Source organism: Equus quagga, chromosome 14 (genome assembly GCF_021613505.1).
Source record: "Equus quagga isolate Etosha38 chromosome 14, UCLA_HA_Equagga_1.0, whole genome shotgun sequence".
In the NCBI taxonomy this organism is placed as follows: domain Eukaryota; kingdom Metazoa; phylum Chordata; class Mammalia; order Perissodactyla; family Equidae; genus Equus; species Equus quagga.
Window position 1 is genome coordinate 32,261,538 of NC_060280.1, and position 15,777 is coordinate 32,277,314.

A 15,777-nucleotide genomic window follows, 5' to 3' on the forward strand; every position below is an offset into this window, starting at 1 on the left:
CTCCTGGGCTCCTCGCTGCACACAGTCTCTGAGACCCTGGTCTCCTTCCTCTGGCAGCACTTCTTCACCCTCCAACAGAAGATGGTCAATAGCTATGCAGAGCCAGCCTTGGTGAGGAAGGTGGGTGAAATGGGGGATCACAAAGAAGTGAAGTCACAACAAAATGGGGTTGACTTACAGGGGATGGAAGGGGGCTAACCTTGGCTCTGAAGACAGATCTCAAACAGGAATCCTAATAATATTTTCAGAGTGAGTGTCTGGCCTCTCAAGGTGACTACAGATCTTTCTTGACTTACGATGAGGTTACGTCCCAATAAACCCATCGTGAGTTGAAAATATCATTAAGTTGAAAATGCATTTCATACACCTAACCCACCTTAAACATGCTCAGAACATTTCCATTAGCGTACAGTTGGGCAAAATCATCTAAGACAAAGCCCATTTTATGATAAAGTGTTGACTATCTCATGTAATTTATTGAATTCTGTACTGAAAGTGAAAAACAGCATGGTTGTGCGGGTACAGAATGGGTGTAAGTGTGTGGGTCGTTTACCCTCGTGATCGTGTGGCTGACTGTGGTTCGCTGTTGCTGCCCTGAATCACGAGAGAGGATCGGGCCATGTATCGCTAGCCTGGGAAAAAGATCAAAATTTAAAACTCAAAGTACAGTTTCTACTGAATGCATATCACTTTGGCACCATGGTAAGGCTGAAAAATCTTAAGTCGAACCGTCGTTAACTTGGGGACCGTCTGTATTTTGAAAGAGAAAATACATATTTGGGTGAGGAGGAATGTCTAGAACCAAGACAAGGAAATGGGAGTGGAAGGACAGATTTTGGCTCAATATAAGGAAGCACTTTTAACAGCCAGCACTGGCAGGGGCTGGCACCGGCAGGGGCTGCCTTGGGGATGAGGAGCTTTCCATCACTGGAGGTATGCAAGCAGAAATAGGTGATTGCTTGGAGATACTGGGGGGGGGGGGGGGGCGCAGCCCCAAATGCGCTAGGGTGTGCTGGGGCGGGGGGAGGACGAGGCAACCACTGAATCGATTTTCCAACCCTGAGAGTCCATAGGCTATTTCTTTAAAATGACCTGTTTCAATGACACTTCAAATTCTTGGGGAAAGGATTACAAGAGTCAGGTAACAGGCCACATTATGAAGTGCCTTTCATTGCACTGGCTCCAGATTTTCAAACCTTCGCAGGGACAGTGACCTGTTTCTGAAGCCAGAAATCCCCAAATGCCTAGATTTGGCCTAGTCAAGAGAGATATCCCCATCTTCTGAACCTTGCCTGGAGGTTCACTCTTCTAGGCCATGCCACAGCTCAGATCTCTCCAGAAACACAGCTCTGAGAACACACTGCAGTTCCAAGCCAGACAGACATGGTCACCCCTGGGCAAACAAGTCCAAGGTCCCGGCGGCATCCTTGGACGGAGGAGCAGGCGGGATGGGAATCTCTGGGTACTTTCTGTCCTGGGAAACTGAGGGGAGGCTCTTGTTCTCACCCCATCCCCTCCACCAGGGGTTCTTTTCACGGATGGCTAAGTGAGGCAGTGCCTAGTGGTACAGAGATGGAGCCCATGACAAAACCACTGCTCCTTTGTCCAGCCAAAAAGTCCTCCTGTGACCTCCTTTAGGACACATCAGCAGACTTTACTTGTCCTAACAAACTGCCCATCTCCAGCTCAAAATGGCAATAAAAAAGGTGGCTCTGTTGAGAGGACACATGGATTCCTATAGGTGGACTGCATCATGAGGGAATCAAGTCCTGTTACGTGATTAATACAGATTAGTATAGTGCCCTGCCTCACACCATCAGCGAGACACTCTCCACGGTCTTGGCCGACATGGAGCTTCTTGGGAGCCCCCCTCCAATGTGGCTTGGGTCCTTTTACCTGTACCGTATTAATCGAATAATCTTATTGTTCATAAAATCCAGAGCGTGTGGGTGAGAAGAATCGATGCAGAAGCCATCACTCAGAGCGATTTTCAGCACCTCCTCCACAAAGACCTGGAAGCTGTTGATCTGCTTGTTGGCTGGCACCACCCAGAGCCTCTTGAGGTTCTGCTTGGTGTACTCCTCCTCTGGCAGGCCCTCCACATTGGCCACCCAGTCCAGAGTCAGGTGGTTGGGGTCCTGCAAGTGGCTGGTGATGGAGGAGAGATTGCCATTGGAGCAGTAGAAGAGCTTGGAGCCGAGGAGCTTGAGGAAGAGGCAAGAGGTGCTGAAGATGTTGGCGTTGAAGACCTCCATGCTGGAGGAGGAGAGGCTGTAGATCTGGGGTGCCTCACGCACGGTGAAGTGGACCGTCTGCACACGCTGGTTCAGAGTGATGTTGAGCATGGCATTCTTCTCGGCCTTGGAGAGCTCCACCTCCTTCTCCTGCAGGGCCTCAATCAGGGGCTGCACCTGGTAGAAGTCGGCCTCCCTGCGGAGCAGGCCCATCTCCTGGAAGTCCTCAGGCAAGTCCAGGTGGGAGGTCCGCAGGAAGTTGAGGATATAGCGGAATACTTTGCCGTCACGGTCAATGAAGCAGTTGCCTTGGCTGTCCCTTTTGGTGGGCATCTTCCCACTGAACATGGCGCCCAGCATGGAGTCAGGGAAGCTGGTCAAGGTTGCCAGGGAGGTTGTGTAGAGCTTCCCCCCGACGTTCAGCGTGATGGGGTCAGACATGGCAGGAGGCTGGGTGCTGGGAAGTACCTAGAGAAGGAAAAAGGTGAGAAATGACCATTACCTGATCATATCTGATATCTTGGTCTGCTGAGCTGGTATAACACAATGCCATAGACTCAGTGGCTTAAGTAACACACATTTATTTCTCACTTACTTATTTAGTTCTCATTTACTTAGTTCTGGAGGCTGGGAAGTTCAAGGTCAAGGTGTGGGCAGATTTGGTGTCTGGTAAGGGCCATCATCTCACTGTGTCCTCACACGGCAGAAGGGGCAAGAAAGCTCTCTGGAGTCTCTTTTATAACGGCACTAATCCTGTTCATGAGGGCTCTACCCTCATGACCTAAGCATCTCCCTAAGGTCCTACCTCCTTATACCACCGCATTAGAGGTGAGGGTTTCAACATATGAATTCTGGGGGACACAAACATTCAGTCCCTAACATCTGGGTAGTCACAGTTCTTAAATCCTTATGGTAGATCAAGCCTACAGTCCTTGGGGTTGAAATGAATTAATACTTGATGAATAAATAGATGGCTGACAACTGCCACACTGTGTAAAGCATATTAGTTTCACTAGGGAGTTGAACAATAAGAAAAAAAAAAAAGAGCAAATGAAGCCTGGGTCCCACCCTCCAGAGGTTGTTTTATTTGGTCTCAAATGTGGCCCAAGCATTGGTGTTTCTAAAAAGCACCCTCGGTGATTCTATTTTTTTTTCTCTTCTCCCCAAAGCCCCCAGTACATATTTGTATATTCTAGTTGTAAGCCCTTCTAGTTCTGCTATGTGGGACGCCACCTCAGCATGGCTTGATGAGCACTGCCATGTCCGCGCCCGAGATCTGAACCAGTGAAACCCTGGGCTGCTGAAGCAGAGTGTGCAAATTTGACCACTCGGCTACAGGGCCGGCTCCTGATTCTAAATATTCAGTTAGGACAGAGAACCACTGGACTAAGGAAGGAAAGACAATGTGCCTGGACTGACTGCTGTGTTACCCGCTCTTACATATGTCTGCTTACATAATGGGCATGCATAGCTTTTGACACAGACAGTACCACCATTCAGCCTTATGGTGCAGATGAGGAAAACTGCCGGGATTCATCCCCTGTACTCAGAGAGGTCAACGGCCCTGCCGGGATTCAAACCCAGGTCCCTTAGTATGAGAGAGAAAAACGTGTAAATGCTTTCTTGCCAAAGACTGGGTACACTCCAAGTACTTAAATGCTCTGAGATTTATGACTCTAAGCCCAGTGCTCCTTTTGTTGTACCAATATTGCTTCTGAATTTAATTACTTTTCTATCTCAAAGAATTTGCCACAAATGGCTGTGATTAGTGCCATTTCCATCTATCTCCCAGGCCCACAATGGGTCACTCGGCCCTCTAGACTCTCAATGACTCCTTTTTCTGGACACTCATCCTCCTGTAACAACTTGCCTTGCCATGAAGATGCTCTTGGTGGCCTGCCCTTTCCCACCATGATGGCTCTCCAGCCTCCTCTGAAACTTGCTTCGAGGTCAGTGCAAGTGTGGGACTCTGCCACTGAGCACCCTTCCTAAGGGCTCTTTATCCGTTCCTTAACAAAGCCTCCCCTCTCCCCCAATTCCCCCACTGATCTCACAGCCTCCAGTGTCTATGGCTGATGAGTCAGTTTCAACTGGAAGTCTTGGAGCCTAACTTCTCTTTAAGGTTCTAGACAGCAGGGGAGGTACGCTCTCAGCTTCCAACACGATACTGTCCTAAGAGCCAACCTGTGGAATGGATTCAGCAATCTTTTCCTGATGTTGGGTGTGGGGGCGCAGAGAAGAGTCGGCCCCAGTGCTGCCCTCGAGGAGCTCAGACTGGTGGGGGAGATCGAGACAAGAGGCAGTAAGGGTGCAGTGACAAGGGACATGTACCAAGAGCTGGGGGACTTGGTAATGAGTGAATCCTGGCATTATTACTGTCCAGATGGGAAAACAGAGGTGTGAGGATGGACTTCTCCAAGTCACCCAGCAAGGGTGGCGAGCAGGCCAGAGTGCTTCTCACCACACGTCTGCTTCCTGAGGAGGCTGCCTACGTGGAAACGCTCCCCAGAGGATGGAGGCCATGCTGGGTGGATGGAGGACATGCTCAGCTGCACCACCCAACTCTCTGGAGGGGAGGGGTCCCCTCATGATTCCTTCTCCGTCTGATGGCGCACTTTAATATTGCAGAAAGGCATTAACCATCTGGAAGGTCTGAAGAGAAACAAGCCCATGATGAAGTTACAAAATCGTGAGCAGAAGCCTGGAGCAGATGGGCTGCGAGACAGTGGGGAGGTCCAAGAGAGAGGGGTGGGGAAAGGGGCCCGAGGAAACGGGGCCGCTGATGGGGAAGGTGCTCGGCCTCAGGGCTGAGTCTGGCCAGTTCTCTCTCCAGAGGGCCCAGGCAGGAGCTGGACCCAGGAGTGGGCCACCCCTTCCTCATTCCAGAATTTCCTTTTCTTTCTAGACAGTAATTTGCATATTCTAGTTTTCAGTCTCTTTCTCCTTGATTTAAGGCCCAGGCTCGGTGAAGTGGCTCAGCTCCACGGAAAGAGCAGGCTCAGGCGTTGGAGAGGCGGGGCTGTCTTTCCTGGGGGTTCTGTGGGCCACAGACGTCTTTATCTCCTCCGGAAGTTAGTGCTGAAGAGCTCAAGGCAGTGGGGGTGGGGGAGACAGGAGCGACAGGCATACCTGAGAGCCCTTGCGTGGGCACCCAAACTCCTATTTCTCTGCTTGCAAAAGCAGCAGAGCACCTGCCTTCCTGCCCCTTGCTCCCCAGCTGCACGGCTCCTGGTCTTTCGTCTGAGGAGAGCAGCAGAGAGAGCTGCAGGGTCAGCCGGGGTGGAGGCTGGTTAGAAGGCAGGTCTCCGGACCCCCAGTCTAGGGTGCTCTTGGTGGTATTTGCCCCATGCCCAAGAGTCACAGAGCTCAGTCCTCCAGGTGCTATGTTCTAGGGGCAGCACCATTGTGTCCATCGTCACAAATGCACAGACCCCATTGTGAAAGGCACAATGACACAAGGGGGCAGGAACTGGCACCTCTCGGGGGCTGAGGAGCTTCATGAGTGTGGCGGGGGGCTTGTGGTCGGGGGGATGAACTAACATCACTGAGCGACAGCCCCCAGTGTGTACCTGGCTGCCTCTTGGACATCTCAACCTGGATATCTCATGGGTACCAGAAGCCTAACACAGAATTCCTCTTTCCCTGAACCTGCTGTGAACTCTTCACACCCACCCAACTGCCTGAGCCCAAGACCCGGGAGGCAGCCCTGACTCCTCATCCCTAAAATTCTTCTAGACTTTGTCTCCTTGAGCCCATCTCCATAGCTACTCCTGGAGCTCTGGCCTCATCTCCCCTACATCCTCACTTGGCTCCCCGCCTTCCTTCTGTCCACCTTCCACTTTAGTCGGCAGACTGAGCTTCCCGAAGCACTACTGCCTGCCCAAACCGCCTTGCTTGTCCCCTCTCACCTCTAACCCTGCCCCTCCCACACTAAGCTCTGGCCCTCCAAACACCACCGCACACACTCTCACACTGGTACCTGTCCTGCCTTTGCTGTCCTTAGACCACCCTTGTCCACTTTCTCTGCTGTCAACCTTTAAGGCCCTGCCTATCTGTCACGGCCTCTGTAAGACTGTCCCCAAATCTCCACCAGGTTCACGGCTCTCCTCTTGGGCCTTCCTGGTCCCTTGCAGAGACCTCCCTGGCAGTGCCCACGGAGTGGTCATGCTATGATCTGCTTTGCACACGGCCCTCCTTCCTGGCTTTATCAAGATGCAGATCACTGCACATCCATATGCAGAAAAAGAACCTTGACCCATATCTTGCACCATACACAAAAAATTAACTCATAATAGATCACAGACCTAAATGTAAAATCTTTTTAAAACTACGAAAACTTCAAGGAGAAAATTTATGTGACTTTGGATTAGGCAAAGATTTCTTGGATAGGAACCAAAAGGAATAAACCATAAAATGACTGACTGACTAGACTTCATCCAAATGAAAAACTTCCCCTCTTCAAAGGACACTGTGAAGAAAATGAAAATAAGACACAGACTGGGAGAAAATATTTGCAAAATACATATCTGATAAAGGATTGTTAACCAGAATATATAAAGAACGCTCAAAACTCCCTAAGAAGTAAACAGACAACCCAAAGAAATATTGGGCACAAGATCTGAACAAACATTTCACCAAAGAAGATATAGTGATCATAAATACTCATGTGGAAGGATGTTCAACATCATTAGTTCTTAGGGACATGACAGTGAAAACCACAACTGGATATTACTATCTACCTATTAAAATGGCTCAAATAAAAATCTGACAATACCAAATGCTAGTGAGTATACAGAACAACGGAGACTCTCATACATTGCTGGTGAGGATGCAAAATGGTACAACCACGGTGGAAAGCAGTCTGGCATACAGTTTCAGCATGACCTAGCAATCCCCAGCAAGAAATAACTCCTAGTAATTTATCCCAGAGAAATAAAGACATACATCCATGCAAAAACCTGTAGGTGAATGATTACAGCAGCTTTATTCCTAATTGCCCAAGCCTGGAAACTAAAATGTAAATAGATAAACAAACTGTGGTACATCCATACAATGGAACATGACTCAGCAATATAAAGGAACTAGCTACTGACACACACACAGCATAGAAGAATCTCAAAAGCATTATGTTCAGTGAAAGCAGCCAGCCTCAAAGGGTTACACGGTGTGTGATCCTATTTACATAACATTCTGGAAAAGGCAAAACTATAGAGACAGAAGTCAGATCAGTGATTGCTAGGGGCTGGGCTGGGGAGAAGACTGGCTGCAAAGAGGCATGAGGGAATATTCTGGAGTGACGGAAAAAGTCTATGCCTTGATGTGGTGGTCAAATGACTGTATGGATTATAAAAATTCATATAACTTACACCTAAAAGGCGAATTTGACTGTATGTCAATTATGCCTTCATAAACTGAAAAATCAACATCGTGATTATGATTGTGTCACGAAATCAATCCAGTGGGTTGTGACCAGTTATATTTTTGTTTGAAAGTTTTGTTTCAGTTGATTATGTGTGTGTGTGTGTACAGTGTGTATGAACTGGATTGTGAAATAAAGTGTATCTTCATACTGTGGGTTGTGATAAAAACTGTTTTTGAAAAGCACTGCCCAGTTTGTGATCCCGAGAGCAATGACACGTCTCGTGTTCCTGCATATTCACTGCCCAGCACACGGTGGGTGCCAGCGGCACTGGGGGTGAGAGGGAAGGAACGACCACTTACTGAGCATTTTACTATATCCAAGGCCTTTCCACTCATGAGCCCTTTTAATTCTTACAGCAGTCCTAAAAGGTAGGCATCATTCTTCCTGTTTGGCAGATGGGACCCTGAGACTCAGAAGGACTGGTGACTTGCCCAGGACACACAGCGAGAGAGCAGAATGCCCAGTGCACAGGCTGCTAAGAGCTGTAACAGCAACAAAAGGCTGTAATAGCTCCACCAAATTCGAGAATCCCTGAAGCAGCCTTTTAAAACACCGCTCCGCAGCTTGCTTGGCAAACCAACAGCCACTACTTGCTGAGCACACACTTCTTGTTTCTGCAAGGTGAGGGGCTTCACGTAACACTTGGTGGCATTTTATTTTTAATAAAACCATACAGAAAAGTACAGAGAATGATACTATTGTGCTAAATGTTTTACATGCATTCTCTCATTCCTTGTCTTCATAAGCACCCTGAGAGATGGATACTATTATTATCTCCATTTTACAGATGAGGAAACTGAGGCTCAGAAAGGTTAAGAGTCAGTGGAGAAGCTGGGGTCTGAACTTGGGTCTGTAGGAGTCCAATAGCTCTGATCATTTTGCCTTCCCACCAAGGGGTCCCCACATGAGTGAGAGATCACACTGGCTTATTCTCTGTCCAGACCAGACTCGAGTAGGGTCCTTTGGTAGCTCGTCCACTGCCGGCCTGGTGCACTGCCCATTCACATCTGAGGACATGGGGACAGGAGCCCAGGATGGCCCAGTGCCCCTCTACAGCTGACACAGGGTAAGGCCACTGAGAGGTCTCAACCCTTCTATTTCGATAGCGACTCATGATGTCTAACGACAAAGCAGCAACACACAAAAAGCCAGGTTTTTAAAAGTCACATGAGAAAAGATGAATGGGAACACAAACTGAACCAGGCAGTGGGAGAGAAAAGAAACCCACCACTGTGTCTGAACAAGTAAATTTTCTTAAGCAGCAGACTTTTGAAATCTGCCTCTCGACTTGAAAAAAAAAAAAAAAAAAAAGAAAGAAAAAAAGAAAGATAAGCCCCACCTCCCTCTCTGAGAAAACCACTGGTGACAAACCAGGAAATCATGCCATGCCTATCCCTGGACCAGCTCACTGGGCAGGGAAGGCCAGGGGGCCTGGGAATTTGGAGTTGTGGCTGGAATTCTCTCTTCCCTGAAACAGGTCTGTGGCCCAAACGAGAGGGAGTCTTAAGGCCCAGCCTGGTACCATGTGAGAGGCAATTCCAGTCTGGGGCCTGAAAATTACCTGGTTGCAACAACCAATTGTGATACAGAAAACAGACTTCGTTGAGATGAGATGTCCTATAAGGATGGGCAGCCAAAACCTCACTCTGGAGAATCTTACTTTTAATTCTGTCCTGGCACCCACAGTCCTGCGGGCCTCATGAGGGCCACAGCCAATGCTCGATAGTACTTACTGTGAGTAATTACTGACACCTGTGCTAGATGCGTTACATTGTGAGCTCATCTAAGCCCCGTAGGAGGAAAGCAGTATCCCCACTCTACCAATGAGAACCTGAGGCCCAAAGCAGTGGCAGGGCCAGGATTCAAGGCCAGGCCTGTCTGACAGCAAAGTCTGTGCTCTGAATGATGACACTCGTCTTTGGGCATTCAGCAGCCAAGGCCCTTGGAGAGGGCTGTCACTTGTCCCCCTCCTCCCTCTTGCCAGGTACTCCCACACCTGCCCTCTCAATCTGATTCTGACCTACATCCAGATCAGGACGCAGAGAATCAACATTTCCTGAGCACCGAGGACACGCCCCAAGCTACATGAGGCATTTTCCTGTAGACTGTTTCACTGAAATACCACACTGTGAGGTTGGTACGGTTATCCTCCCAATTTTTAGGATTCTAAAACTGAAGCATAGAGCACACAGCTAGAGGTAGCAGAACTAGAATTCCAAGTGAGGTCTCTCTGCAAAACCTGTACCCCTCCAGAAACACAAGACATTTTATGAAGAAGCATAAATAGAATTGAATAAACGGAGACTTGTAATCTTCTGAGAGGGAGACGAAATATCTTAAAGTTGTTCTTCTAAAATTAATTACAGTTGTTATGCTATCCTAGTTCAAATCCCAATAGTATTTTGTCAAAAGATTAAAATCTTAGTTTGAAAAAACTGATTAGTGATAACCTGCCAGAATATTTGAAAAAGAGTAGTTATCTTAGTGTAATGTATTAAATTGGATTATAAAGCAACAACATTTCAAGCTGTGATATTAAAACAACGAAAAAGAGAAGGGATTTTGGTAATACATGTGTTGAAAAGATTGGTTAGCAATTTCAAAAAATAAATATATACTGATCCTTACAACAATTCTGGGACCCTGGCAGGACAGATCACATTATCTTTATTTCACAAACTCAAAGAGGATGAGTCCCTGGCCCAGGGCTTCCAGTGCATTCTTGACCTCTGGGTCATGGCTTCTGGGAGCTTCTGAGTTTGGACAGGTCTTTGGAGGCAGCCTGGGGTCTTTCCTAAGCCGGGTCTTGAGCAAGAGACTGAAGCCAGCCACAGAGGCCCCAGTCAACAGCCTGTACACTCACGGAGCCCTCAAATAGGCATGGGCTCTTTCTGTGTAATTTCCTACATTGATGCCCACTGAGCTTCCAGAAAGAAACTACATTCCGTGCAATCTACTGTTTTTACACAGGGAGGACCAGTTTTTGAAACGACAATGAATCTACTAAGCAATGATAATTATCTATCTATCCATCCATCCATCCATCTGCCCATCCATCATTTCTTACCTCTGCTCATTCAAAGAGCCTGGAAATGATACCCCAGCAGCAATGATCATGCCTGATTCCAGATCTTGGTTTCTAAATGTGATCTCCTACAAAAAGAAACTAGGGTTTCCTGGAGAAATTGATGATTCCAGGACTTTGACAGGAATAGTTCAAGGTGAGCCTGGAACATCTCTTGCCAGACAGCAAAGAAGCAATCAAAGTTTAATGAGGTCATGTCAAAAGAACAGAGATCTTAACAGTTCTCACCAAAAAGAAAAATTTTTTTTTGGTAACTGTGTGTGGTGATGGATGTTAACTAAACACACTGTGATCATTTTGCAATATATACATGCATCAAATCACTATGTTGTGCACCTAAAACTAATACAATGTTATATGTCAATGATAATCTCAATAAAAAAACGAAAGAACACAGGAGCAGGCTTAAACGGACTCTCATCGGCCAAATTTGGGACAATCTTAGTACCAAAAAAGATTAGTGATGATAATGGGTTATAACACATCAAATTTAAAAGAAATCATGGGTCTAAGTTACTCCAAAAAGAAAAAGAGAGGGAGAGGAGAGGGAGTGAGAAAGACACACAAACTGCACACACACACAGGCAAGAGTTATTCTACAACAATGAATGCCAGCTAATAAATATAGAAAGAATGGCATAATTAGAAAATTACCATTTTGCAACCCTCTGTGTTGCAAATCATCAGTGGACGTGGAGTGAAAGGTTACCAGGAACACACAATTCCTCAAAGAATCGCTCCACAGACTACCTATTAATTTCAAGGGGGAAAATTTTACCCTGATATGAAGAGATCAAGCTGTCATGATTTTAACCAATAATCAAATTTAGCATTCATGGAGATAGTACCACCCTGCTATTATATGTGTGATACAATAAGAAGTCTACAACATTGCCGTGAAAAAAATCAAAACCTGAACTAAATCTAATCATTGATAAAATAATCAAACAAATTTAAACAGGTGGAGGAGGCTCACTCGAGATAAAATGAATTGCTTAAAGAGATAGAACTAAATGCAATGCATGAATCTTGACTGCATCTGATGAAAAACAAACCTACAGAAGATATTTTTTGGCCGTTGGGGAAATCTGAATATCAACTGTTTATTAGATAATGTTGACTTCTTGCTTATTTTCTTAGGTATGATAATGATATTATGGTTATATAAGAGAATGTTATAACGAGGAGATACCTGCTGAAGAATTTAGGGGTCAATTAGGGGTCAAGTGTCAAGATGTAACTTTTTTTTTTTTTTAAAAGATTTTACTTTTTTCTCCCCAAAGCCCCCCGGTACGTAGTTGTATATTCTTCGTTGTGGGTCCTTCTAGCTGTGGCATGTGGGACGCTGCCTCAGCGTGGTTTGATGAACAGTGCCATGTCTGGGCCCAGGATTTGAACTGACGAAACACTGGGCCGCCTGCAGTGGAGCGCGCGAACTTAACCACTGGGCCACGGGGCCAGCCCCAAGGTGTCTGTAACTTTTAAATAGCTTAGCAAAAAAAGTGTGTGTGTGTGTGTATAAAAGCAAAATCAGCAATGTGTGAATTGGTCCATCTAGGTGAAAGGCTGTTCTTTGAACTTTTCTGTAGGCCTGAAAATTCTAAAAGCATTTTCATTTTGAAAGAGGGAGGAAGAAAAGAAGACTTCCCTTGTAGGACTACAGATGGGAAGTTCCAGTCAGAGTGCCCAATAAATAACCAGATTCAGTAAGTGGTAGATTTGTTACGACTACTACTAAGAAGCATTAAAATCTCATCATTTTCCTCTCCAGCTGTTGCCATGCTTTGGAGGATAAGGAAGCCAACCGGGGCTACGGTAAAGCAGCCACAGCTGGTGGGGGAGTCAGAATTTAATCCTGACGGGTCTCACCCGTAGAAACCACAACGCTAGGTCTGCCTGCCTCTGCTGGGATCCAGACTGGGAGAAGATGGCTGCTCACGCCTTGCTTCCCCTGCCTCCTCCCGAACCCAGGGTCTCTGCTATCACAGAAGAAAGTCCCGTCACGGCTCACCCAGAATGCTCACAAAGAGGGGCCACTTCTGGGCCTCACAAGGGAGAGGGATGGGCAGAAAGAACTGGAGGGGGCTTTGTCAGGGAGAGGCAAGTGCTCAGGCTTTGGCATTACCTGGGCCTGTGTTTGAATCAGGCTCTGCCACTTACTAGTGCTGTAGTCCTAGGCCGATGGTGATCATACCAACAGCAGTAATAATAATGGCTGACACTTACTGAGCAGTTACTACTGTGCTAAGCACTTTATGCATATTGATCATACCAACAGCAGTAATAATAATGGCTGACACTTACTGAGCAGTTACTACTGTGCTAAGCACTTTATGCATATTAATCTCAAAGATGAACTAGATACTATTATTATCTCTACTCTACCAGGCCAGGCCTTCTCCTCTTCCTGCAATTTGATATCTGTCTGCACTGCGAAGGAAAACCTCATTCATCTGCCAGGCCCCACAGCTGGAATTCATTCCTTCCTCCTCTGCATCTCCAGAGCATTTTCTTTTCACCCCTTACCAAGGCCCCTGTACTTAAGTAGATGGGTGCCTGGCCACCCTGTTGGGGCTGGGATCTCCCCTCTGTGTTACCCCCCCTAGAAGCAGGGAGAGTAGAGGAAGGGAAAGAAATTTCTTCCCATGTTTAGTCAGAGCCACTTTCCTCACCTCAAACTGTCATCTACCAACAGGGAGGTTTATCACTCTGTCCTGAATTTTTTAGGGGTTGTGCGTGTGAGGAAGATTAGCCCTGAGCTAACATCTGTTGCCAATCCTCCCCATTTTGCTTGAGGAAGATTAGCCCTGAACTAACATCCGTTGCCAATTCTCCCCTTTTTGCTTGAGGAAGATTAGCCCTGAGCTAACATCTGTTGCCAATTCTCCCCTTTTTGCTTAAAGAAGATTAGCCTTGAGCTAACATCTGTGCCAGTCTTCCTCTACTTTGTATGTGGGACGCCTCCACAGCATGGATGATGAGCGGAGTAGGTCCACAAAGTCCGAACCTGTGAAGCCCAGGCCGCCAAAGCGGAATGCACAGAACTTTAACCACTCGGCCAAAGGGCCAGCGTCTCTCTCTGAATTTTAAAAACTTTTTATTTTGAAACACTCTTTTGAATTTTCAGTTTGGAATCTAAGGCCCAGATGACCACTTGGAAGTAAATATAAGAACTCCCACTGTGTAAGAGACGGATAGAAGACAGCTGGGTAAATTTTAAGGATGACAATGCTCAGACTGAGGAGTGTCTTCCAGTAAATGGGATGAGACTATCCCTCCTCACTCAGCCCTCCAGGATCAAAGACTCTGGCTCACAGCCCTGGGGACCATATGGAGCACTGCCCTTCACGTCCCCTTCCTGGCCTCCCCACTCCCAACAGCTGTACTGTTAGCTCTGTTTTGCCCAGGTCATACCTATAAGTCCACAGGCTGCTCCATTACCCCCACAACCCTCACTGTAGGGGGAAAAGGTGCTTCCTAGACTCAGGTGACAAAACACATGCCCCAGCAGGGCACATGATAGGCAAAGGTGGGCTGGAGGAGGGAAGCCACTGACCCAGCAACCCGACTCCCCGACGTGCACAGCAAAGTATTCTCTCACCTGGTGCCCACTCCCAACCACCACCACCATCCCCCATTCTCTTCCAGAACTTTCCTTCATCCTCTCAGCTCACTCTCAGGCTTCATCTTGTGGTTTTCTTCTGGCACAAGCACCCCATTTCAACCACTCTCTTTCTTATGGCCTTCCTGCTCCTCACAACAATTATGATTTATAAACAAAGGGCTTTCAAATCCACCTCCTCATTTCATCCTCACAATAACCTTAGGAGGGTTGCCTTACAAGTTGGCCTTTAGAAGGGTTTAGAAGCTGGTCCTGCCACACAACCTGCAAAGGGCAGGACACGGAAAGTTTTGTTTCTTCCTTGCCATCCACTCCCGACTAAACCTCTGCCTTCCTGGAGGCAGGAAAAAAAGCAGGGTTTTCGGAGTAAGGAGTCCCGGGTGGTTTTGGGAAATTCACTTCACTTCTCTGAGCCTCATATTCCTCACCTGTAAACAGATACGGTGATATCTTTACAGGGTGTGAGGGCTGAATGAGTTCATGTGTGTGACGCAGTAAGTTTAAGGGATGGGCTCTTTATTTCTAGTCACAAGGAAAGGAAGGTGTTCTGTGCATTCCCAGGTGTTTGCTCACTTGGCCACCCCTTGCCCAAACCGTATCAGCGCTGCCGACACTGGGTTTCCCAGGGCTAGGAGGGGTCCTTTCCTAATGCTTTTTGGCCCATTCCACCCAGTCCAACCCAGACTTCATCGGCTTTCTCAGCACCGGCTCCCCAGCCCTGGAGAACCCCTCTCCGACCTCACACGGGCTCTCGGTCTCACCTAGAGACTCCGCCCCTCCTTGCCCCACCCACCAGAGATCCCTCCCACAGTCTCGACCCTCCTGATCCGGGCTTTTCCTATCATCACCATCCATCTCGGCTGCTTCCACCAGCTCCGCCCTCTCTCCCCAATATGCGCCCCCTCCCCCGCAGATACCGACATTGCCATTCCCATTGCACAGATGAGACTGGCGAGGCTAGGGAAGGCTAGATGACCTCTCACGGTAGGACAGGTGCTCAAATGGGCACGCGTCCCCTCACCGGCTGTCCCTACGCCCCGAGCCCCCGGCCCCACGGCACGCACCTCCTGCCCTCGCTCTGCAGCCTCCCCTCCGCGGGCGGCCAGCGCAGCTTTGCGAGGGGGGCGGAGGGCCGAAGCCCAGCCCAGGGGCGTGGCGGCCCGGGGCCTGCGTGCTGTGCTCCGGGACTTGTAGTTCTCCTTGGGCTCTTTGCTGCTCGGCGCGCCTGGTGCGAACTCCGTCTCCCAGGAGGCATTGCGGTGAGCCGTCCAGTGCCCCGCCCCCGCCAGCGCTCAGGCCGGCTGGCCTTAAAGGGGACGCGGCGTGAGTGGGGGTTCGCGGGGTGGCCCCCGCTCCGGCTCCGCCCCGTTTCCCGCACCGCGCCCCTCCCCCCGCTTCGTCCCGCAGCCCGGCG

General features: G+C 48.2%; 1 protein-coding gene across 1 annotated transcript; it reads right to left on the reverse strand.

The window, feature by feature from the left end:
* Positions 1-978: 978 nt before the first annotated feature.
* KCTD21 (potassium channel tetramerization domain containing 21) lies at positions 979-15,521 on the reverse strand. The gene is made up of 2 exons (XM_046638605.1): positions 15,428-15,521; positions 979-2,702 (listed from the first exon to the last, which is right to left on the reverse strand). The coding sequence occupies exon 2, from the start codon at positions 2,673-2,675 to the stop codon at positions 1,893-1,895; it is 783 nt and encodes a 260-aa protein (XP_046494561.1). The 5' UTR covers positions 2,676-2,702; positions 15,428-15,521; the 3' UTR covers positions 979-1,892.
* Between the last annotated feature and the right edge of the window lie 256 nt (positions 15,522-15,777).

What these genes read in the sequence shown, in the direction of transcription:
- KCTD21 (XM_046638605.1), bottom strand. Translation starts at nt 2,675, where the DNA reads ATGTCTGACCCCATCACGCTGAACGTCGGGGGGAAGCTCTACACAACC.